This window comes from Parasteatoda tepidariorum, chromosome 5, assembly GCF_043381705.1.
Source record: "Parasteatoda tepidariorum isolate YZ-2023 chromosome 5, CAS_Ptep_4.0, whole genome shotgun sequence".
Taxonomy (NCBI): domain Eukaryota; kingdom Metazoa; phylum Arthropoda; class Arachnida; order Araneae; family Theridiidae; genus Parasteatoda; species Parasteatoda tepidariorum.
In genome coordinates, this window is record NC_092208.1 from 74,120,336 (window position 1) to 74,147,365 (window position 27,030).

Below are 27,030 nucleotides of genomic sequence, written 5' to 3' on the forward strand. Positions count from 1 at the left end.
TTAATTTATTCAAAATTGAAAAACATGAAACAACCAAAGACATCAATAAAATTAATTATAATAAATATTGTTCATTAATTAATTATAATTAATTAAATAAATTATAATTTAAATTAATTTTGCGACTGTAGGAACCTACATGTCGATATGAACCAACATATAAGAATTACAACGTTGTTTTCATTGATATCGCACAGGATTACTTGGTCACATAGACTTCCCTGGAAAAAATTTTAAATTTGTTATTATCTCTGCAACACCTTGTTTCTTTGAAAAAATTATAAGGTCAGTGTTTGTATTTATATGTTTGAAGTGGAATTAATTGCATGTAATAGTCTTATTTTTCTCACTGTGAAAAAGAGAATTCAAAATATAGTTATTGAAGTTACGTTTTATTTTTTTTAAAGCACCATAGCATAATCAAGTACTGAGATAAGGGGGTGTTTATTCACTGGATCACCAAACGATGAAAAACCAGTGAAGGAACAAGTGTTCCTTTACTGGGTTTTTTTCCCAGTTAATGAAAATAAAAGATAAACTTTAATTTTCTTGTACCTTTAGTGATGTTCCGCATCAAAAGTATGTTAAAAATACGAAAAACAACTTCTAACCAGTGAGGGAACAGGCATGTTCCTTTACTGGGCATAGATTTCCCAGTGAATGAACAGTATGTGTTAATATGTTGACACTTTAATTTTCAATTCATGATTACAAAAAAAAGTTAACATTTTCCAAGTATTTATATGTTATAATTTCAAGAATAGGCTTGTTTTTAAATATTTGTATGGCTTATAAATTCATAAAGAGCATTAAAAAATAACCAAAATTAAGTGTTCCTTTACTGGGTGTTCATTCACTGGTAAGAGCTGTTCCTTCACTTGGTCTTCTTACTACTTGTTATTTGAACCTCCAAAACTTTAAAACAATATTATGTAAGTTCTCTACAATTTTTTTACATAATTTGCAATTAGTAACAAATATGTTGACACTGTCATTTAACTAAAATTACGAATTTTGAAATTAATATGATTTTTTAAAAGGCAAGCGAAGTTTAAGTGTTCCTTCACTGGTTAGTTTACCCTAGGAATAATTTATATAAATGGAGATCGTTACGAAAAAAATCTACGAAACAGAAATAAATATCTTTATTTAGCAATAAAGTTCATTATATTTTAGATACCTAAGGGTGTCTCCCTTCAAACTTTCAGGTTCGCTACATTCACCTTCAAAATACAGAGGAGTTGGATGGTTCACCATCCATTTCAAACGACAATCACACCGGATAGCATTACCTAAAAAAAGAAAAATAGATTTTTTTCCAAAAACAAAAGGAGTGAAAACGCTTAATTAAATCGCCGGAATTACTTTTTCCTTACCTTTCAAATATAGCGATTGTAAAATTCTAATGGCTGGAGAAAAAATTTCCTCTTTAAGAGTCACAAATTTGTTACGACTTAAATTCAATTCACGTAAAACTGGCATGTTCTTAAATATATTATCTGGCAAAATTCCCAACAAATTGTCGCTGTAAAAAATAACAAAATCAAATAAATTAACAGTAATAAATGCATACAGCCATCCACTGAACAGTTATAACAGTAATAAATATATAAATACAAATATATATTTAAAAATATTGAAATTTTTTAATGACAGGAGAGAAACTTCCTCGCTGAGTGTCACTAATTTATTACGACTTAAATTCAATTCAAGTAAAAGAGGAATGTTCTTAAACAAATCATGAGGAAAAAATCCCAATTAATTGTCGCTGCAAAAAAACAAAATGAAATAAAATTAATGAAATAAAAATATAATACATTACAAATACGTACAGTGTGCAAAAGAAAAAAATCGACCACCCTGAATAACTTTATCTATAAGTTGGATTTTCACGTTCTAACCCTCAATCTTAATGGCTCGAGAGAGTGACCTTAAATATGCTAATTAATAAGCGCAGATGATATTTTAAGTTTATGAAATCAGATACAAAAACGTACTTTCTTTGAGTTAACTTTTTAACAAAAGCATAGCGTATGACTCCTGTGGTTCATGTGACTCGTTTTTTTCGGAGCACATGGTTAGCCGTTTGACGCAGAATTCTTATTAAACATATATTTTCTACTACTTTCATTATTTGCTGTTGTTGCTCATCCCCTTGGTCTAGAGCCATAGACCAAGTCCGGAAGATCATGTCGCATCAGCAAGTCATAGACAGTCTCTCCATCACTCATCAGTTGCTTCACAGAGGCACCAATGCAATCCAAAAGATGAGATGGGGAAGCGATGGCCGAGCAATGGCAATAAGCATAAGTCTTTTCTTTCGCTCTGAAGGTCAAACACTTAATATGGCCGGTCCTAAGTATTGACAAAGCTGTATGAGCAAATCTAGGACAAGTGCACTGCAGGGATACTCCGGGGCATTTGGCGGTATACCAATCATGATCTGGTGGGTGCTTCCACGCTGAATTTACCCTAGCTAACTGCAGGGAGTGAACCTCAGACACTAGCAGTTTAGAGGAAGGGGGAGTAGCAAGTTCACACCCTTCCTTGGCAAGCCGATCAGCAATCTCATTCCCATAAATACCCACATGGGAGAGGATCCACTGCAAGTGCACCGAGCCTATCTGAGACAAAGTAGTCAATTCGATAACGATTTCCTGTCCCAAATTTTCCAAGATACTTGGCCAGCTCTTCAAATATTGAATTGAACTCTTGTTATCCGTTAATATCAATGTGTCAGGTACGCCAGAGTCCATGGCTAGGATCAAGGCCTCATTTATGGCAATTAACTCTGATCGAAAGACCGAGGCATGGTTCGGGTTTCTAAGCCGGCTTTTCATTATTTTGTATTAATTCTTTTCCTTATTTTGTATTAATTTAGGTAAAAGGTGAATAGCAGTTATTTCACATGTGAATAGCAACTATCTTAGAGGGGAATAGTAATTATCTTAGATGAGAATAGGAATTATCTTAGAGAAAAAAAGCAAGTAACTTAGAGGGAAATAGCAATTATCCTTGAGGAAAGTAGCAATAGTTATTGGTTTCTTGGATTCACTGAGAGATAATAGTTAAACTGTATGTAGTATTTAATGGAACAAGAGCCTTAATTTACTGTATTATACCAGACCTAAGCGATAGTGCATAATTTAGGCATGGTAAGACTAAACCTTTTTGGAAAAGTTCTAATTTGATTGAATTAAAATTTCTTCAACAGCAAAAAAATTACCATTACCTTAGATCTAAATGATGCAATTCTTTAGCTGGATTAGGAAACATGTTTCTGGTGATTTCACTTAGCTGATTTTGTTTTAGAATCAGCAATTTAAGATTAGGCAATCCGCTGAAAGCTTCTGGGTGGAGGAAAGATATCTGTGCATTACTGATTCCTAGAGCATTCAGGGATTCCAGATGGGGGAATTCGTTGTCTAATGAATGCATTCCAATATTGTTTACATCTATTAACGACAGTTTCTTGAGGTTGCGCAGTTGAGACCACTCCCAAGTAGTAATATAATGGGCACCCGTTGCTCGGATCTCTTCCAGAGTGTTCTCTAGTCCTTCAAAAGCCACGTCAGTGTCCGACAAGGACATCACTTGCGAGTTTCCAAAACGGATCTGCGCAAGTATTTATATATATTAATTCTCAAATACATTGGTTAAATTTATAATAAAAATCTCTAAGAAAATAATAAACAAAATGCATTGAATAATTAATTTGTTTCTTAAATAACTAAGCGCAAAAAATTATCATGCTGAATAACTTTTTATTTAATGATCGGATTTTCACGTACTACAACTTAATCTCAATGGGGTCACCTCGAATATGCGACTCTATAGTGCAAACGATATTTTAATTACGAAATTAGACAAAAAAAGTACTTTTCTGAATAAATAGACTTTATTTTCGATGGATTTTGATTTCTAACCTCCAAAATATACGGGGTAGTCGCAATCATGGAAATATGGTCCCAATAGTTTGGTCAGGAGAATACTTAAAAGTTTGGAACCCTTAATGTTAATTTTACTTTTTGCGTAATTCGCTATATCTCGAGAACTTTTTAAGCTAATTGAAAAATTATCTACAATATAAGAAGTTGGCCTAAATATTTTGGCTAGGATAGCGGTTCTAAGCCATGTTTCAAGAATTTTTTTATGTGAATTGAAACGTTTTTAAACACAATAAAATTCGTTTATCCAAAGCTATAAATTGTGAATTAAATCGATTAAATAGTTCTCGACAAATCGTATTTTAGAGAACTTGCATGTTTTTAAAATTTGTTTTTGCAGGAGCTATTCGAATAATTTCGTAAAAATTTTGTATTATGACTTAAAAAATGTCATTCCTTAAATTAGGGTAAAAATGTATATACCAAACAATTCAAAATTGCTTCGACCATTAATGAATAAAATGTTAAAAAATTATCAAGAAGCTTTTTTGCCTATTACCTTTAGATAAACCAATTTTACAATAGTGTGTAAAATTTTTTCAATTCGCTTAAGAAATTCTAGAGATAAGGCGAAATGCACAAAAAATAAATTAGCATTAAGGGGTCCAAACTTTGAATCGTTCTCCTTAGCAAACTAATAGAGCTATATTTCCCATATTTCGGCTATTTCTCATATTAAAGGATCAGAAATCCAAATCCATCAACCTAAAAAAGGTATGAATATTCAGAGAAAGTATGTTATTGTGTTTGGTCTGCTACTTAAAATATCGTCTGCACTAATATAGCATATTTGAGTTCAGCCACTCGAACCAATAAGATTGAATCCTAGTAAGTGAAGAATTTTTTTTTTGGTGTATTGTACATTTGCAAAGCAAAGCAAAAAGTATATTGTAGTAAACATCTTTCAAATGATTTTTACCCTTAGTTTACTTAGCTCCATACATATGCATGTAAAATATCTAGATACCATTAATAACAGTCAATTATCTATCTTATCTTTTAAAAATTATCGAAATGCATTTTGAAATTTTGATTGCACTTTGAATTTAGCTAAAAAAAAAGTCAACCAGGGGCAAAAACCTTTTGAAAAAATGTATATTCTGCATAGTGCATTGTAATACATTATATTTATTCTTTTGCTTTGGGAATATAAGTCTTTTTTTTCATAGAATAGACCATTTATATAATTTACCTTGTTCTACTAATAATATCAGAAAATATTATTACTCTTGATTTTTTTTTAAAAAAAATCAGAAAATTTATTTACTCTTGAATGAATCTATAATGTTCTGAAACACGTTAGGCTTTTTATATAGTATATATTTTTTAATTTTTGATTAATTAAGCAGTATAATTAGAAACTAAAGTGTAAAATCTAATGTCATCATTTAATGGAAACAAAAACGATTAATATAATTAAAAATAATAATTTCTATAAAAATTACGCTGCTAATATACATATTGATAAACTTTTAGTCAGAAATTGTCAAAAATTGAAAAAATCAATAATTTATTTGATAAATATAAAGCAAAATCTATCTGACTCAATATCGCACAAATTTTTTCTATATATTATTATGCGAAAGTGCTAAACTAATCTTTAAAGGTAATTTCAAAGCAAGCAAAAGAAAAGAAAACGAAATCTTTACACTTAGGGTTCCAGCACTGTATATGTATGCATGTACTGCATTTAATTATTATTAAAATATTTAATTATTTTTAAAAATGTGATTACAGCTGTAATCATGATTACAATATTAATTACAGTAATCAATTACTTGTAATCATGATTACAATTTTGATTACAGCTGCAATCATGATTAAAATATTAATTACATTAATCAATAACTTGTAATTGTGATTACAATTTTGTTAGTCGATTACAGTAATCAATTACTTGTAATCGTGATTACAGCTGTAATCAAAATTTTGATTACGACGTAATCATGATTCCAAGTAAACACAACAAAAACGATTACGGGTAATTATGATTACAAGTAATCAAAATATATGATTACATGTAATCTAAATACATGATTACAAGACTATTGTATTCTTATAAATGATTCTATTTTACAGTAGATAGTATATTTATAACGATACATTTTGCACGTATTTACATGTGCTGCATTTTGTACGTATTTATATTTGTACAAAGGAATGTAACTAAAATGTATATACATATAAATTTATTGAAGAACTGATACTTTTACTTGATGTGTTATAATTAACTGTACTGAAATTTTATTTGTGCTATCGTTGATGCATTGAGCTGGTCAAGATTTTTTTTTGTTGCTGGCACTGCATATTGTTAATTAAAATTATTCTATTCTTACCTTTTCGAAGTTTGTAAACTTGAATAAATCATTTGGAAGATACATTAAGGAAGAATCTTCAAAGTTTACAGAGAATATTTTGTATGACTCTGTGGCCCTGATGGGTGGAATTATTTCCTCCACACTCATGATGTTGTTGCAATTCAGCATTGAAAATGTATCATATGCTTTACACAAACAAGATGGCGCCAGGTCTTCTTCGGGTGGGCATCGCTGAGCCACTGTTGCACAAACTAACCACAGCAAAAGTAAAGTTTTGTACGCCATACTTCAAAGCTTGATGCAATCTGCAATTTAAATATATTCTATAAATTTCAAGATTTATATTTAAGAGGAAGTACTTGAATAAATAAGAAGGCAACTGTTAGGTCTGCTCTTTTTTAGAAATTAAAAAATAATTTTTCTTTTACATTAATAGGATGTTTTTTTACTTCCAAAGCGCAGCCGATTGACACTCGTCATTCAGGTATCAGTAGGGCAGATTTGAGGGTCACTCCTTCAAGAGCACCATAGTAGGTGAACCATCGTTCAAATTTCATCAAATTTAGAGCATTACGAAAAGGTTAAAACTAGTTACAAGAGTTAATAAAAAAAATACGTGTGAGAAGTTTTTTAATGGATATTTTGTGTCCGAAAGTCTTTCATTTTATATAAGTCTGCCTCCACAATTAACTTAAAATTATAAGTATAAAAAATTCAGTTCTGGTAAACCTGGAGTAAGCCACGAAGCTTCAACTCCTGAAAAAAAAAAATACAAATACCAAAATACTTATAAATTGTTGTTGGAGAAGTTGTCCTCTCATAATTTGATTTCACTTTGATATTTAAAATATTTCTCTACACTTACTTTACGTTTGTCTCAACTCAATTTTTAAATTACTTATGAAAGTAAATTCGTGATAAAAAATTCCAAGCATCTTCTTTCCAAGCTCAGATTATTGCACAATTATTGCAATATTAAATTATTGTTGGATGATTAGGCGAATTAATAAAGTATAAGAAGCGTCGATATAGACGAGGTTAAGTGAAGGAAGATCTTGTATGGTATGGAGATGAAAAACGCTTAAAATGTACATAAAAGAATCGAACAAAATATCGAAAAGTAGACAAACGCGCTAAACCTCTAAAATTATTAAATGTCATATTGAAAATAAACAGGTTTTTATAATAAAAAAAGGAGGAAAGCCTATTTTCTTTGACATTTCTCGCGTATCTAGGAAAAAGTGAGATCCGTGTTATCACATTCTAAGGAAACAGATATCCAAAACAGTAAAAATTCTCTACTTTTTGAACTTGTTCACGTGTATCGTTTAAATATAACTCATTTTATTTATGGATTTTTAACATGTTATTCATTCATGAATCACTCACCAACGATTAACTGCATTGAAGTCATTTCTTTTTCAATAGCTTGAACTCACTTAAAATATATGTAATCAAAATATTCTCTCGTTTGATTACAAATTTCCAGCCTCCCCCATTCTACAAAAAAATTCGCAATTCTGTCCGAATTCTCTTGGGAACCCAAATCAATTTTCGCGATAAACAATTTTTATCCATCATATCTAAAAGCAATGCTGATCTATCAGCATAACAATTTTTATGATTAACCCTTTTTTATGTTTAATATTTAAGAGCAATACTGCTCTGTGGCATAACTATTTATATGCTTCAAACTTTTTTATACACAATATTTAAAAGCACTAATGCTCTCTCATCATAACATTTTCGTAATTAACACTTTTTATACATAATAATTAAAAGATCAAGCTGCTCTACGGAAAAAATAATCTTTCTGATTAACACTTTTTACACATAATATTTTAAAACAATGCTGCTCTGTCGGCATAACAGTTTTCGTAATTAACACTTTTTATACATAATAATTAAAAGATCAAGCTGCTCTACGGGAAAAATAATCTTCCTGATTAACACTTTTTACACATAATATTTTAAAACAATGCTGCTCTGGCGGCATAACAGTTTTCGTAATTAACACTTTTTATACATAATAATTAAAGACACTGTTGTTCTGTTACCATAACAGTTTTCGTAATTAACACTTTTTATACATATTATTCAAAAGCACTGTTGTTCTGTTGTCATAACATTTTCATGATTAACACATTTTTTACACAATATTTAAAAGCACAGTTAGTCTGTCGGCGTAACATTTTCGTGATTAACACTTTTTATACATAATATTTATACTTCTAATTATGCATTATTGTTCTTCTCATGTATAAGTTTATGCAGTTAATACAATATTTAAGAGCTATACTTTAGTTTTAATAATGCTAAATAATTAACACATGGGAAAGATGCTTTTTATTAACGGAAAATGGTCAGAAATACGTTGTTCTCTGATTCGACCTTCATTTGGGATTAGTATACTCTAGTTTGATTAATTTGTGCATACTTTATTTTTTACTACCATGTTTTTTTTAAAAATATTTCTCACCTTTTTCTTTGGAATTTATACATTTTGAAAATTTGTGTAAAAAAAAAAAGGACTTACAATTAATACGTCTATAAATAATGAAATTTAGAATTGTATATAAAAAGAAATTCACCGAAGTATCTGTTTTCAGATTTAATCTCTATACATTATTACAAAACAAAACTTAAATCGTATTCTATGTAAATTGATTTAAATTTTTGCAATATGATATGTTACATGATTGCAAGAAACTTTAAAAATGTAATATAATACATAATTTCCGTTAAAATCAATTATAATAAATTTTTTTAACTTACGATTTAACTGTCGTAATTTTCTGAAACACTCTCCTTTCTGAAGAATTTATCAAAAAGGTTTTTAATCACGCACCTGCAGCATTCTCACTATCAGCAGATAATTTACGTAAACTGATTTTACATTGATTTATTTTAAAAAGTTACATATGCATAATATAAATGAAATTGTTAAGGTAATTGAAATACTTTGCGTTTGCTGAAAAATGTATTCATTTCATAAATGATTTATGATTGGGTCATACACCATTTGTGATTTTTTAGTGGAATTAATTTGAAATTACTCTTAAAACATGGTCGGCACATATTCTAAAAATGCACACATATGTGCTGAAATAACCATTAAAATTAAAAAAAAAGGCTTTTTAGTTCGATACACCCCGAGCCCCGCTATGCCCCGAGCATATGTGGAACTAATATAAAGATGGACAATTAGCGAATTTTTAATAATATTTTGCAGCAGTTTTTTAAAATTTTTTAATAATCTTTTGAAACTGGGATCAAATTAAAACATGGGCGTCATATTTCCATTAAACACCCACATATGTCCTGATATATATATTAAATTTTATGTCTATTAATTTTTTTTATATTTAAAATCAATTATCTATTAATTTTTTTGTATTTAAAAAAATATTATTCGTTTCAAAACTCGAAATTCTCAAAGAGTAATTATAACTAACATAAAATTTGGCAATTAGTTGAATTTTTATGCTTTTTCGGAACAGGGAATTCTTTTGACAATAGTATCAAATTAAAACATGGGCATCATATTGCCATTAATTACCCAAAGATGATTTCAGACTGCACAAGTTTTTTTTTATCAATTATTTATTATCTTTTAATAATTTTATTTAAATATGGTCGAAATTTCTTCAAATTTAGTTCAAACGAAAAAGTTGTTCAAATTTTTACATCAATGTAATGTTATATAGCAAAATACATAATTTGAACGAAATCGATTGTATAGTTTCTGAGAAATGGAATTTTAAAAAAAGACGGGTAAAATTCGATTTCTTTTTGAACTATTAGACCGATTTCGTCCAAACTTTGTATTTTACTGTTTAAAATTACATTCTTTAAAATGATGTAAGAAATTGTATACGATTTAAAGCTTTTCGCCTATAAATAAATAAAACAATAATAAATAATTATTAAAACTATTTTTTGTGTGGAATTATTCTTGAGTAGATGAATTTAATCATTGAGATCAGAAATTATTTAATTCGTTTATGAATTCTCGAGGTAAGACAAAATGGGCAAAAAGTAAACTTATTTCCAAATTTCGACTGCTCTCTTGAGCAAACTGTTTGGAACATATGTATCAGATTACAACTACCCTCTATATCTTAAGGGTCAAAAATAATAATCCATCGAAACAAAGGTATGGCTATTCAGAGAATGTACGCTTTGTTGTCTAATTTTAGTAACTTTAAAAATGGCCTACTCTAGCTATCAAATTTGAGGTAATCTTTTCAGACCATTAAAATGAGCCGCGATGGCTCAGGGGATAGAGCGCTCGCCTTCCAATGCGGCGGACCGGGTTCGAATCCCAGTCGATACGAATTCCGCATTCGGCTTGCACCGGCCACAATGCTGACGTGAAATATGCTCAGTGGTAGACGGATCATGGGTTAGAGTCCCCATGTCATCAGGCTAACCGTGGAAGATTCTTGTGATCTTCCTCTCCATGTAACACAAATGCTGGTTAGCTCCATCAAAAAATCCTCCACGGAGACAAATTTCTCCCAATACTCGATCCAAGAGTTCCCTTGTCTTCTGGATTGGGTTCAAAATTACAAGGCTACGGAGTTGAACATTAGTAGTCGTAAAGCCATAAAATTGGTACTGCTGTTCAACGTCGGTTATATAAAAAAAAAGCTATTAAAATTGAGTTCTAGTACGAGAAAATCCCATCATTAGAATAAAAGTTATGCAGGGTGTTTCGTTTATTTATTTATTAATTTACTTTATGCACTGCACACCATATTTGATGTGAACTGGAAAAGAATTGTGGATTTGTATATGGTACATACATTTATACACACATGCATGTAAAAATTTATCTTTATTCACATAGATTTGCTACAGATAATTTTCAATTTGTTAATCAGATCATATTTTTATTCTATTTAAGTATTTCGTGTTTAAATGAAGAGCTAACATTACAATAAAACTTTTATTTAACAATAGAAATCGATATGTTTTAGGTATCTAAGTGTCCTTCCTCTCATAGGGGGAGGTTGCTCGCATTCGCCTTCTAAATGCAAATGAGTAAAATAACCCACAATCCATCTCATTCGGCAATCACATTGCAAAGCATTACCTGGAAAAATATATTTATTAATTCCTACATTGAAATAAAATGAATTTATTAAACTGAAATAGTTATTTTTCTTACCAGTTAACATCAATAATTGCAGTTTTTTAATGACCGGCGAAAAAGTCTCTTCATTGAGTGTCAAAAGTTTATTATGACTCAAATAGATTTCTCCTAAATTCGGCATGTTCTTAAACATATTTTCAGGTAAAGTCTCCAATAAGTTGTGACTGTAAGTACAATAAAACGGGATTAAAATTTTACAGAGAAAGAAAAACTTTCATGTTCGGATGTTTAATGAATTTCAGAAACTTTTATTATAGTTTCGGAATCGTTTTGCATCCTATTTTTTCCATCTCGAAAATAGTTTTCATTCTTATCTATATTTTTACTCCATGTTTTTTAAAATACTAATTAAATTTTGTATTAATTTTTGTATTAATTTTGTACTTTTACAATTTCTAAACTATTAGTCCTATCAACTTGATATTAGTTCTTCGACTTACATTATTTGGATGCTTACAGAATTTTAAATGATTTTTATGATATTTTTGGAATTGTTTTGCATAAGATTCTACATATCACATTCTACTTATCAAGATAAGAATTTCAGACACATAGAAAGGTATAAAATATTTACATTCCACTTCAATTCTTAACTATATTTTTCATAGTGATTAAAAATTTAATTTGATTGGAACAATAATAATTTTTTGCATTAATTTTGTACTTTTACAACTTCTAAACTATTAGTCCTATCGACTAGATATTAATTCTTCGACTTACATTATTTGGATGTTTACGGGATTTTAAATTATTTCTATGATACTTTTGGAATTGTTTTGCATAAGATATTTACATTTCACTTCAGTTTGATAGCTTTACTTCTTAACTATGTTTTTAATCCATATTTTTAATGGTGACTAAAAAATTTAATTTAATTTAATTGGGACACTAAAAAAATTTTCGTATTAATTTTGAACTTAAGAAAAATTAACTTTTTATAAACGAAACTTTTATAGCTTTTATGACTTCTAAACTATTAGTTGTATAGCCTTGGTTTAGGGTTCAATAGATTAAACGTAAACAAACATGATAATTAACATTCTACTTATCAAGATAAGAATTTCAGACACATAGAAAGGTATAAAATATTTACTTTCTATGCGGCATATTTACTAATTACCTTATGACTATTTATCTTATCAACTTGATTTTGGTGTCTTTTTATTTAATGTAAAAATTACCCATGAAAAAATACCTCACTTGTCTGGATAGTAATTGTTTACGTTTTTCATCCTTTGACTCTTCTTCCACTCTCGTTCAGTTTATTCAAGATGGTGACTTAAGTTCACAACAAGAAGGATGGAAAACTTCAGGTTCTATTGGGTTAAAACCAAAAGTTTTGAAGCAACTTCCAGCTTTCCCTTTTATGGAGCCTTTAATTTATTTGTCACAGTAACTGGCCTATTAAATTTTCTAACTATTTTAATGTATATGGAAGAAAGCAGGAAGCAATTTTTGTCATTTATACAAATATCTTGTGTTGATTGAATTTTTCATAAATGTTTATTGCTGTGATATAATTAATATTAAATTGTCAAGTTACTTTTATTGAATTTAAATTTATTTTCTTACAGTTTTCAGCTAATTTCTACAGTTAAATAAGAAAATAGTGTGGAGAAGGTATCTATATTTAGCTGAATTTCAAAATAGTTCCAAAGTTGATAATTAATGAAGACTTATTTGAAGAAAAATGTATTTTTAACAATCTAGAAGCACACTGAACAAAACTGCACTTATATGCATGTTTATACGAGTCTGTTATATGCATGATTTTATAGGTTACATTAAATGCTCGAGATAAAATTTTTTGAAGAAATCTATACAATGCTTAAAAACATGAAAACAATTATTTTTTTATACTTATTCAATCAATATATGCGACAATATAAAATGTCCTACATCGTTCTCATTAAGCTACGAGAAAAATCAAAATCAATTTTCTGAAAATTCACAATGGTGTTTCATCTTCAGAGTATGAAAAATTAATTTTTCATTTTCTTCGACAATTAACTTGATTTTGGCTATATTTTAAGCATCCTTTGTTTATGATTGGCATCAATAATCATTCGTTTGGTTTTGATTTTTTTTCGTTCCTTGCCTCAGTGAACGTTAGTTTGCGATTCTTATTATAAAGTTAAAGTATTAAATGATATTTAATAAAAAGAAATAAACCGGATATACCGTTAAGACCACTCTTAATAAAGAATTCTCACAAAAAAAAGGCAAACAGCAAAAAAATCAAGGGTCATAAAATAATATTTAAGAGAATAAAATTAAAAAGACTAAAGAATCACGAATGAGGTATGCGAATCTGAAAACGTCAAAATCTGTTTGAGTGCCAGAGGAAATTAAAATTCTATTGCACCATCAAGCTTAGTTTTTTCTGGTTTTGTATTCCACCCCCCTTTTTCAGTGATTCGCTCGATTACATTAAAGTTTTTGTTTTGGACTCACTACTAAAATATTAATTTTCGACCATTAAAGTGAATAATTTTTTGCATCTTTCTTAGGAAAACAACAGATATTAAGGAACACCGGGTATATACATTGAGTTTCAACTATGGAATAATCCGTAGAAGTTCGTTGAAAATTTCTTTACCTCAGATCCAAGTGATGTAGTTTATTAGCTGGATCAGGCAACATGCTTCTTTTAAATTTGCTTATTTCATTTTGCTTTAAAATGAGCACAGCTAGATTTGGCAATCCACTGAAAGCATCTGGATGGAGGAAGGATATTTTCGCCCTTCTAATTTCTAAGAGTGACATGTACTGGAGATGAGGGAATTCCTTGTCCACGGTATGCATGCCAATATTGTCGACTTTTATAGCCCACAATTTCTTGAGATTGCGCAGTTGAGACCAGTCCCAAGTTGTAACATACTGAGTGCTCGTCGCTATAATCTCTTCCAAAGAGTTCTCAAGTCCTTCAAAAGCCAAGTCTGAGTCTGACAGAGCCATCACTTGAGAGTTTCTAAAATAAACCTGAAACAGTATTTTAATCTTCAACAATTTCTAGTTGCGAATATAAAGCTAATACTTTTCTTTTTTTTTTTGCTTTATGAGTAACTTTGTTTTAAATTAGAGGAGGGTCGGGTAGCCCCGCCCACAGTCAATGTCATATGTATAGAATATTTTTTCAAATCAATGGGCCATCGGACATTAATTGTTATATTAAAAAAAGATTATTTTCAAAGTTTCAAGTATTTATGCAGCTGTTAACATGGTAAACAATAGTTGTGAAAATGTGTTGAATACAGTAGTCATGAAATTAAGAAAAATTGGTTGAATGTTTCGATTAAACTTCATTTTAATACTAAAAAAAATAATTTTTTCTTTGCATACAGCGTTAAAGTATGTAGTCTTAAGTTTAATTTGCGCGAAGAAAGAAGTTTATATGTGAAAAATTGTTCGAGTAATTACAAATTTACAAAAACATTGGATTTCGGGTAGCCCCGCTCACATGAATGTCGGATATCACCGCCCAATTTTATTTCTTCGATAAATGTACGGTTGCAAAGATTATAATTTTATTGCTTCAAATTTGAATGTTATATGCATTTTTAACAACAAATATTGTTGTTATTAAATGATAGAATTCACTAAAAGTATATAAATATGTAATAAATAAAATAATTTTGTGATAAAAATGATGAATGAGGTTTATCTATTATCAATACATTGGTCACTTTCATTTATGCCTGAAGAAACAGTCAAAAAACGTAATTTTTGTAACTCGACACATTTTGAAAAGAGCTGTAAAACATGTTTTTTTAAATGTCTATTTTTTTAAGTTAAACTATTCTTTTTTTTGGTTTATACCTTTTGCATTATTTAATTAGATGATAAAACGATAGAAACATACAAAAATATTGATTATTACTCAATATTATACAGAAATATAAGCAATACTCCTTAAGTTGGCGGGGCTATCCGACTCTCCCCTAATATTTGGCTCAAAATAAGACATTTTATTTTACAAGAAAAATTCATTTACGTACAGAGTTATAATTTACTTGGTTCTTTCAAAACCCATATCTTGAAAAAATTTAAGATGTCCCGTGCACCAAAAAAAAAACAAAACCCAAACCATCTTGAATAACTTTTGATCTAATGATCGTATCTTCATGTTCTAGAACTCAATCGTAATGGTTCAAGAGGGTGAACTCAAATATGTTAATTAATAAGTGTAGATGATATTTTCAGTTACAAAATCGTAACGTTCTTTCCCTGAATAAACAAGCTTTTTTTTCAAAGTATTCGGATTTCTGATCCCAAAAATATAAGGGATAGCCATAATCTGGGAAATATGGTTCCAAAAGTTAGATCAAGAGAGCGGTCCAAAGTTTGGACCCCTTAATGTTAACTTTGTTCTTTGCATCTTTCACTTTTAAAGCGATTTGAAAATGTTTTGCGCACAATTATAAAGTTCGATTATCGAAAGATAATTCCATGACAAATTTAAATTTTAGTCAGTATTTATTATTTTTTATCATTTTATTTAATAATAATCGAAAAAAATTTGATTGTAAGGTATAAAACTTTTCACGTTACTTTCAAATTCGTGATTTTACATAGCAGAATGCAAATTTTGTGCGAAATCAGTCGAAAAGTTTCTGAGAAATCAAACTTTTAGAAAAGTTTTATTTATGTGTCTGATTTTGTTACTTAAAATATCGTGTGGACTAATTAATGCTAATGTTTGTAGTCACCCCTTCGAACCATTAAGTTTGAGTCCTAGGGCGTGAAGATCCGATCATTACATTAAAGGTTATTTATTTATTTTTGCTCACTGTAAATACATATAAAGTCGTAATATGTAATAACTCGACCATTAGATCAAAAGTTATTCAGTGTCAGTCTTTTTGCTTACTGTACAATTATTTCAAATTTTATATAAACGTTATTTTCCAAAACAAAACTGAGGTATAATGTATTTTAGAAGATCTGTATTGGGAGAACATAAACATAGAGTGCAAAGAAATGAGCATCCACTTAAATAGTCAAATAAATTCTAATTTAGGTACTTTTGGTCCTCTAGCATATAATTTAGGAAAATAATAAATATTACAGGATAGGCATCTGTTATTTTTTTCTACTGTCTTTGTGTTGTACTAGATCTTATCAAAATGCATATTAACAAGAACTTCACTTTCGTTGATATTGCAGAGATGGAATTTTTTTTTTGTCGTATGCCTGTTAAGGCAGTGGGGTTGCGATTGTTCCTGTTTTTCAGTGGCGCCATCTATGGCCAAGAAATCGACTTCTGCCAAGCACAACCACAACCTGTTTATCGGGCGGGTCACACATTCACACACAAAGGAGAAAGGACATAGAACAGAGAGAGAAAGAAACATCCATGCCTTGCCCGGAATTCGAACCCAGGACCTTCGACTCCTTCACCACAATTTCTTTTTCTTTAATGTAAGTAAAGGATGGCGACAAAAATGTGTTAAAACATGAAAAAAATCTAACATTAATTATTATTCAAAATTATCGAGGAAAAAAATTAAAGTTATTAAATATATGTATGCATCTTAATATAAAACATTAGTTAAAATACAGATAAAATTATACTAAATAGATATAAATTAAATACTCGCAATACTATAAGATTTAACTTGACTACTACGCTGTCATAGATTTCGCCATACGTTCCAGTGCGCACATACGTGAACCTGCATGTTTTTGGCTGTATTATTTTTTTCAATATTAGGTAAATATAAATTTAAAAGCTTCATACATATCACAGAACTACTGAGTCAAAAGAAAACAAAATTATAATAACTAAATCATATAATATTTAAAATTACTTGAGCAAGTGGGTTTAGCTTCCTTTTTTACTTTCGTTAATGTGGAATTCTTCCCAAATAACTTACATGTTCTGCATTAATTGCGGAATCCCCAGAAAGCTTAAACGAGTTCAACGAATGTTTCAGTTAGGGTAAAATTATACGTTTTCTTATAGCGTGTTTTTAGAAGCTAAAAAGCGAGGGTCCACATATGAGGACCGAGGGTATGCAACCCTACAAAAAACTTTTAGTCAATTGTTTCAAAACTCTATTTGTGTTTCACCTACTTACCCCTTTACTTAAGTATGGAGGCTTACCTTTCCTACGTGTGTATTCTTGAATATATCGCTTGGAATGTATAAAAGAGAAGAATCTTCTATGACGATTGTGTATAGCTTATAACCCTCCGTAGCTCTGATGGGTGGAATTAACAGATCCGTACTCATTATGTTGTTGCATGTCATTACAGAGAAAGTGTCAGAAACTCTGCATGTGCATGATGGAGCTATGTTTTCTTTCGGAGGACAACTCGGTTCTGCTGCTACACATACCAGCCACAGCAAAAATAATATTTTCTTAACCATTTCTGGCGCTGGTGAAGCCTATATAAAAATATATAGATTAAGAGGTTTGTCGAAATTATACATTTGTATTCGGTCTCCAGAATTTAAGAAAAGTTTCTCATTAATATAGGTTCAAAACAAACGTATTTTTTAAATTTTCCTTTCTCAAGAACTATTTGACTGCTTTTGTTCAAATTGACACAATCTAAGAAAAATAGAATGGATGCAGTGTGCAAAAAAAATAAACTAAGCATCCTGAATGAATTTTGATTTAATAATCGGATTTTCACGTACTAAAACTCATTCTTAATAGTTCGAAGGGATGACCTCGAATATGCCAACTAATTAGCGCAGATGATACTTTAAGTTACAAAATTAGACACAAAAATGCACTTTCTCTTAGTAAAAATGCACCTTATTTTCGACGGATTTGAATTTCTGACACTCAAAATATGGGGTATTGCCGCAATCTGGAAAATATGGTTCTAATAGTTAAGTCAGAAAGGCGGTCTTAAAGTTTGGATACTTTTAAGTTAATTTTAATTTTTACGTATTTCGCACTATCTCGTACAAATTTTATGCGAATCGCAAAATTTTTTTATCTAAAGAAAATTCCACGCAAAGTATAACTCTTAATAAATATTCAGTATTTTTAATTATTTTCATTATAAATAGTCGAAAAAATTTGAATTGTAAAGTATACGATTGCTTGCAATATTTTAAAGAATGTAATTTTAAAGGGCATAGTACAAAATTTTATTGAAATTAATCAAGTAGTTCCTGAGAAATCAAATTTTAAAAATACGACTTTTTTTATAATTCGATTTCTCAGATTCCCGATTCATTCGACCGATTTCGCTCACACTTTGTATTTTACCTTGCATAATTACATCTTTTTAAAAAATGTGAAAGATTGCATATCTTGCAACTCAAAATTCTTTTAAATTTTTTTCTTAAATTACGTTTTATGTTAAAACTAGATTTCTCAGCAACTATTCTACCAATTTCTCTCAAATTTTGTATTTTGATCGCTTTTGCCATGTTGAATTTCATCCTTTAAAATGATGTAAAAAGTTTTATATCTTGCAATTCAAATTTAATAAAAAATGATAAATAATTACTGAAAGTTGTAATTTTCATAGAGTTACCTTTGATTAAATGAATTTTATAAATGTGTGCAAAAATTTTTCAGTGCGCTAAAAAAGTTCCCGAGACATAGGGACCATATTTCGCAGCTTGCGATTACTCCCTTTAATTTGTGGGTCAGAAATTCGACCCCATCGAAAAGAAGATAGGTTTATTCAGAAGAAGTACATCTTTGTGTCTGGTTTTATAACTTTTGAATATATTCTGCACTAATTAATTAGCATATTTCAAGTCATAACCTAAAGTCTTTAGTCCTAAACGTGAAGATCCGATTTATAGATCAAAAATTATTCAGGGTAATAATTCCCACTGTATTTACCCTGAAATTATTCAGGGTAAATACAGTGGGAATTATTTTTCCCACTGTATATTCGCTTGTAAAAGTGTGACTAAAGTGATAAATTATCAATTACTCATAATGGCTAGTTAAAATATCTGCAAAGATTTGTATCCATCAAATTCGAAAAATTCGTTGCGTTTCTTAACAAAATTAACGTTAAAAGTAGTTGATAGAAATTTCTATAAACTATTGTTTCTTTGTATTGCGCAACACACCAGAGTTGGATTAAAATGTAATCGATTAATTTTTTTGATTACAATAATCAATTACTTGAAATCATGATTACAAGCCAACTTAATTTTGATTACAACTGTAATTGGGATTACAACAAGCAATTACGGTAATCAATTACTTGTAATAGTGATTGCAACTTTGATTACAGCTGTTATCGTGATTGCAATAGTCAATTACAGTAATCAATTACTTGTAATCGTGATTACAACTTTCACAAATTTTGATAACAGCTGTGCTCATGATTACAATATTGATTATAGTAATCAATTACTTGTAATCTTGATTACAGCTTTAATCATAATTCCAAGCAATTGCGATTACAAGTAATCACAACAAAAACGATTACGGGCAATAATGATCACAAGTAATCAAAATATATGATAACATGTAATCTTGATTGCAAGTAATTGTGATTACTTGTAATCATATTGCAGGTTTACAAGTAACTACAATTGCATACTATATGCAAATACATTATGTAAGTGTGTATGAGGATAGGCATTTTTATGTACATAGAATGTTCACACGCATGTGCGTACAATTTGTGATTCGTATATATACATATACAATGTACGTGCTAACGTTGTTTGTAAGAACAATATGCATATTTATATTGAAATATACATAATATAATACGTATATACTTAGTAGACATAACTATGCATTCATGATACACGTATGTTTGTTTTTATGCGAATGCAATGTTTTGTATGTTTGTATACATAGACAACATACGTATGAACGTACGTGAAATAAATTTCCATGCGTATGCATTTATGTACCCAAGTGCATACATTGTATAAATTTGTGATAATAGCTCATATATGCAATGTACGTATGTAAATACACTGTACGTATTTACGTTCAATATGTTGGAATGCTGTTTATAGGTACACAATATGTACATAGTTGCGTAATTAAAATGCATGTATGTACATTTACATGTACATAGATATATGGTTTGTACACGCAACGCATGTACTTATATAACTATATACTTTGTTAATACATATGCACATGTAATGTATGGATGTACAAAAAATGGTTGGATGTACGCATGTACATACAACGTAAACGTAATAACATTTAATGGATAAATACTCGCGTACATTTAAATATATGTATTTACAATGCACTCATACATTGTGCATGCATTACAAAAATTATAACAGTAAAGTTATTAAGGTTCGTTTTAAAATTTATTCTAAGACATATAAATCTCAATCTCTTATTTTTTGGAAAGCATACGATAATCTTATTTTAAATTCCATATTATTTCCACATATAAAATTAACCGTTTTTTTTCCATCTAAAAATTTCCATTTATGTTATAACAAAATAAATTCGTAACCTCAAACATTTTAGGAAAATACCGGAAAATAATATTATATTCAAAAAATTTGAAAATGATATAGAACAATAAAAGCTGAAAACTGAACTTAAATATCGTTTAATTTCGTAATTTAGCTTGCTTCAATCGCTATCAGTCAACTTACATTTTATTAATTGCTTTGTACAAGTATTTAGACGTAAATGTATTGTTCATAATGTATGTAAGTATGTACAATGCATGTACGTACATTCATGCATAGTAAATATGAATATGCATAGATGGGACATACATGTATTATAAAGTGTGGATACATTTATTGGACACATATACATTGTACATATTGCATGTATTGGGATAACATGTATGTACACATGCAGAATTTGTAAGAAAGATTTATAACATACATTTAACATGGATATACATTTTACATACACAAGTAACGTTTGCATAACATGCATATATTCATTGCGTATAAATGTGCATGTCCACATTGTTTGCACATGCATACGTAATTATTAGCTACATACATACGTACATATATTTCATACATACAATAAGTGTATGCATATGAGTGTGTAACCAAAATGTCTGTACATGTATATTTATCTACATATGCATTAGATAAATACATATGTAAATACATTTTAGTTACATTCATTCGTGCATACGCTATATGTAAATACGTACAAAATGTATCATTATACGGTACATTATACTATGTAATATATAATCATATATAAGTATACAATAGTTTTGTAATCATATATTTAGATTACATGTAATCATATATTTTGACTACTTGTAATCACGATTACAAGTAATTGATTGCAGTTATTGGTTATGTATTCAACGATTGCAGTTGTAATCAAAATTATGAATGTGTGTAATCATGTAATTGAGTAAAGTCAAGTAATTGATTACTGTAATTGAGTATTGTAATCATGATTACAGTTGTAATCAAAATTTGTAATCATGATTACAAGTAATTGATTAATGTAAGTGAAAAATGTAATCGATTGCATTTTTGCTCTTCTCTGGTGTAATCAAAAATTATGATTACTTGTAATCATGATTACACGTAATCGTGATTACAAGTAATTGATTACATAGCAGTAATTATTTCTAATCAATTACAGTTGTAATCGATTACTGTAATCGACAGTCAACTCTGCAACACATAACAATACTTTTTAAAAAAGTTGTGACTACAGCTCTTTCACTAAATGTTGTGCACTACTTCCGACCACCGGTATAGGGACTAAGGGACATTTTTGAAAATCTACATAATGCAATAGTCTTAATACATAGCTAATGACAAATTGATTCGAATCTTAACAGCAAACAAACGAATTAAAATTTTATCAAAAGAGAAATCATGCATTTTTTAGTTCAAGAACATAAAAAAAAGTTATCTTACATTTACAAAAACGTAAAGATTTAAATCTTATTACGTTTTTATTGTTAATTTGGACACAAAAATTAAAAACTTCTAAACATACCTTAGAATTTTTCGAAGACAATTTTTATTTTTAATAATGAGACAAAATCGTTTTATCGTACACCTGCAACATTCTCACGCTCTGCAGATAACTTTTACAAATTTTTTTTTTCCTTTTTAAGTAAAGGGGATATCATACAGTTAAAACTGTTAAATTTTGTGTATTTTTTTTCAAAAAAAAAGATTATAAGAAAGCAAATATTTCCGATTTTTTTTAATGTTATTACAAAGTACATTTAAAGTACATTTTCAAATTTTGTGTTAAAATTATTTATTTTCATTTCGCTTTTAGCATGATGTAAGACCACGCGTACAATGTGAAGTTTGACTACACGCAAAAAAAAAAAAAGTACATGACGGTCACTTGGTTTACTCCCACAAATTCATAAAATATGTATTACGTAATGCAAAAGTCTGTGTATTTATTTTTTTTTAAAAAAGTTACAAAAACATAGCGAGTTTGAAGATGGAATTCTTTTTTTGGCGTATTAAAAATATTAATATAATGGGTAAATTAAAAATAATTTTTTTTAAAAAACAAAAATGGCCTAACTGAATATTTTTTGATCTAATGATCGGATTTTTACTTTTTAGTAGGATTGAATCTTAATGATTTGAATAAGTGACCTCTAATATGCTAATTCATTAGGGCAAACGAAATTTAAATCAGATACAAAAACATACTTCTTCAGTGTAAACATGCCTTTTTTTCCCGACCGATTTGGATTTATGACCTTCAAACTATTGAGGGGGGGGGGATCGTAACCCAGGAAATATGGTCCCAATATTTTGGATACGAGAGAGGTAGATAGTTTGGATAGTTTTTCTTTTTGCGTGTTTTGTTATATCTCGAGAACTTTTTAAGCCGATCTGAAATTTTTTCTCACAATTATAAAATTTGTTTATCCAAAGATAAATCCATGCAAAAAATAACTTTAGTAAATATTTATTTTTTTATTATTTTATTTTATAATAATCAGAAAAAAAATTGCATTGTTTGTAAGTTATAAAACTTTTAACATCATTTTAAAGAGTGCAATTTTGCATGGCAAAATGCAAAATTCGAGCGAAATCAATCGAATAGTTCCTGAGAAATAGTTTCGTAGTTACAACACCTTAGCCTAGTCATTTTGAGCACAGCCAAGGAGACGAGGAAACTCCTGGAGCAAGTATAGAGAGAAATTTGTTTAAACAGTAGAAAACAAAAGTAATGACGGTTTTATATCATATAGTATAATAATTGACACCGTGCATCTTTGAATGTAAATACTAATTAACATTTTTAAGCAAAACGAAATTGACCAAAAGACTTAGAATCGAAATTTGATGATCGAGCAAAATGCAGAATAGAAATTACGATAAATGATTAAGACCTGGATTTTAAAAACATCTGTCTCTTTTCGCATTTTTTGACTCTTTGCTTTTAATAGACATTTCTTGAATAGTTCCAGAAAATAAATTTAGTTACTAAATATCGATTTAAAAAGAAGTCGTATTTTCAAAATTTGGTTTCTCAGGAACTGTTTGACCGATTTCGTTCAAATTTTGTGTTTTGCTATGTAAAATTACATTCTCTAAAATGATGTAAAAAATTTTATACGATATAATTCAAAATTATTTCGACTATTATGATATAAGAAAATAAAAAACAATAAATATTTACTAAATCCGTAAACAGTAAATTTTGAATATTTACTCATCTTTCTTGAAAATTTTCTTTAAATTGTTTAAAAAGAGCATTGTCTAAACAAGATTTATGTTTCGACACTGCGCTTTTTAAACTTGTCATGAAGACAACATGACAAAGGTTTGAAAAGGCAAGTTTACGCGCCCATATGGTAGTAAATATTTTTCTCGGCTTTCAATGCGTTTGCACAACGCATTGAAATGATGTAAAAAGCACTCTATCTGAAATTTTATTCTAAAATTATGATAAAATAAACTGCAGCTGTCAGTCCATTCGATTGACTGTAGAGTTTACGGTAAGGAACATATTTTACCTCTACGATGTTGAAATCGTTTACATCTAGCATGGTTAACTATTTATAGCTAGCATGGTTTCAAAACCGTTAAAAAAATTTTGACTGGTCATTGGATATAGTTAAGAAGCTTTATGGTGCTGCCATCTATGCGTGAATGAAAGTATCGTATTCTAATAGTCCAGGGTCATAAATTGAGGAGTGCAGAACACTGGAAACTCTTCGTATGTTAAAAGGAATAGAGGAAATATTGTTGTGTCAACGCTGGAACTCGAACTCCCGTCTTTTCGATCATGAGATTGACAGATTAGCATACCCTTTTAGCTATAATGTGTGTTCATCTGCTAGGAACTAAATGGTTTCATCGGGTGGGCCTAGTTGATGCGGTAAAATTCTAAATTCTGAAATTCTGTTTAAACGTATTTGGTAAAAGCAGCTAATAAGCGATTTTTCTTATAGTAGTCAGTTTGTATACCATCTTATTGACGGACAATTGACTATTTTGTTTGAATATGGTAAAATAACAATTGAATAAATTGCTTAAGCATTTTTTCTAAAAATTTCTAACAGGGCAATTTGCGTGATATAAATTGTAGTTTTATGAAAGTAAGCATAATTCCCTACTACTTTTTTTACGAAAAGTAATAAGGGACTGTGCTTAATTGAAGTTAATAATGTCTAATGTGACTATCGCTTCAGTTTTTAAAAATGTACCAAATAATGCATATCCTCAAGTACAAATACCCTTACTTGTATTATTAAAATGTTTTGCTTAGTACAAACTTTTTTGTTACGCGGAAATAAATTTAAAAAATAAAAAAATTGAGTTAACAGTTTTTATATTTTTGAATATAAACTCATGTGTGTAAAAATTGCAACACTACAAAGGACTTACGCTAGTGAGCTGAAATTTTCAGGAAATGCAAAATAGAGCATGATATGTAAATGATTAGAATTTCAAACCCGTAGCGCATGCGTATGCTGAGCAGCGTCCTCGGAACGGCTGATGGATCCGAATAAATAGACGGCTGTAGCGACGCGTGTATGGTTATCGGTGGTTATCTGCTAGTGGTAAACGTTAGCTTAGTCATTACTTATGCATATTCGACGAAAGAGAGCGAGATTTCAATAACTTACGGAGTTTAAACGGAGGGAAATCATCGGCCTTCGTGAAGCTGGATTATCTTATAGTGCTGTAGCCGCTCGTATGCAGCATAACAGCAGCACAGTGATGCGTGTTTGAAAGCAGTGAATGGACGAGTGTCGGACAACTCGGAAATCCGGGAGTGGATCCCGAATAGTCACGTCAGCTCGCGATGATAGACACCTGTTCGGCGTTGCGCTAACGGACCGTACGGCTCTCTCTAGATAACTGGCAGAACGGTGGTCAATAGCTATAGGTGTTTCATTGTGTGCTTTATCAATTCGTAGACGTCTGCTGCAGCGTGGACTGCGCGCAAGGACTCCTTTATGCAGGATCCCCCTTACGCTAAACCTTCGCCGTCTGCGGCTGCAATGGGCCAACCAGCATAGGGACTGGCGTGATGATTGGAAGCGTGTCGTGTTTTCTGACGAATCTCGCTTCAACTTGTGGTACCATGATGGTCGCATTCGTGTCAGACGCTATGCCGGTGAATGCCATCTTCCGGAGTGCGTTATCGAACGCCACAGTAGAAGAACACCCGGAGTTATGGTCTGGGGTGCCATAGCATATCATGGACGATCTCAATTGCTACGAATTGTGGGTAATCTGAAGAGTAACCGGTACATCAGTGAAGTTCTACAGCCCCAAGCTGTTCCCTTCCCTCAAGCCTTGCCAGGTGCTGTATTTCAACTGGACAATGCCCGTCCTCATATTTCTAGGACTGTTCAATCCTTCCTTGCATCACGACAGGTACAACTTCTTCCTTGACCGGCGTATTCACCGGATATGTCGCCGAATGAACATGTGTGGGATTTCGTTGGTCGGCGTCTCGCTCGTAATCCTCGTCCTGTTTCTTCTACAGACGAACTTTGGGTAAGCATACAAACAGTATGGAATTCTTCAGACAGGCATTCAAAGTTTGCCTGACTCCATGCCACGTCGTGTAGCAGCACTTATTGCGGAGCGCGGAAGCTACACAAAATACTGATTTCGATCTCTTGTTATTGTTTGTTTGCTTTGAAACTTTAATCATTTATTTGTACCACTACCACTGTGTATTAAATTTCATTCAATTATGACGATTCCTTCATGGTGTTGCAATTTTCACAAACAGGAGTTCATATATGTAAGAGAATGAGAGTTTAAATTCCACGAATGGAGGTAGCGTGTTCGAAACTCACCGCAACCCTGGGTGTATTCTTCATGATATCCTTCTCTGTGTTCTGTATGTCTGTCACTTTGACAAAGCTTATAAGCTATAATTGTCACTGATGTTATGTTTAAAATATGTGATAAATTGAATCGCTTAAAGTTAAATTTAAAACAATGACTACTGCTTAACCGAACAGAAAATTCCTTTTCGTTTCTCACTCATCCCACTCGAACGGTTCATTGTAAATGTTCTATTGACGACAGTGACCTTACTCGTGCTTCAAACTATTGTAAGCCAAATTTCCTCGACTTCGGTTGGATGTCTTAGGAATTTAAAGGACATACACACAACCAAAGACAGTCATTAATTTATATATTTATATATAGGAATGTATATGTGTATATATGTAGGTGTAATATATATATATA

The 27,030-nt window shown here is 30.2% G+C and overlaps 3 protein-coding genes across 5 annotated transcripts in view; all 3 read right to left on the reverse strand.

The window, feature by feature from the left end:
- LOC107444528 (leucine-rich repeat and immunoglobulin-like domain-containing nogo receptor-interacting protein 3) overlaps positions 1–27,030 on the reverse strand; it is an 84,451-nt gene that overhangs the window by 13,682 nt on the left and 43,739 nt on the right. Inside the window, exon 1 of one of the 2 annotated variants that reach the window (XM_071180610.1) lies at positions 1,142–1,152. The exons of the other annotated variant lie outside the window; for it this stretch is intronic. The gene's annotated coding sequence lies outside the window, so the exon portion shown is untranslated. Of the gene's footprint in view, positions 1–1,141; positions 1,153–27,030 lie in introns of those variants that run through there. 2 annotated transcript variants of the gene reach the window in all.
- On the reverse strand, positions 1,142–9,096 carry LOC107444529 (leucine-rich repeat and immunoglobulin-like domain-containing nogo receptor-interacting protein 3). The gene is made up of 5 exons (XM_016058682.4): positions 9,041–9,096; positions 6,284–6,570; positions 3,233–3,615; positions 1,377–1,525; positions 1,142–1,292 (listed from the first exon to the last, which is right to left on the reverse strand). The coding sequence occupies exons 2-5, from the start codon at positions 6,548–6,550 to the stop codon at positions 1,150–1,152; spliced, it is 942 nt and encodes a 313-aa protein (XP_015914168.3). The 5' UTR covers positions 6,551–6,570; positions 9,041–9,096; the 3' UTR covers positions 1,142–1,149.
- LOC122269907 (TLR4 interactor with leucine rich repeats-like) lies at positions 11,087–22,412 on the reverse strand. 2 transcript variants are annotated; one of them, XM_043045234.2, is made up of 5 exons: positions 22,328–22,412; positions 17,530–17,814; positions 14,023–14,405; positions 11,439–11,587; positions 11,087–11,363 (listed from the first exon to the last, which is right to left on the reverse strand). In XM_043045234.2, the coding sequence occupies exons 2-5, from the start codon at positions 17,794–17,796 to the stop codon at positions 11,221–11,223; spliced, it is 942 nt and encodes a 313-aa protein (XP_042901168.1). In that variant the 5' UTR covers positions 17,797–17,814; positions 22,328–22,412; the 3' UTR covers positions 11,087–11,220. The 2 variants fall into 2 exon arrangements, with proteins under 2 accessions (XP_042901168.1, XP_071036712.1); XM_071180611.1 differs by having other exon boundaries at positions 22,246–22,353.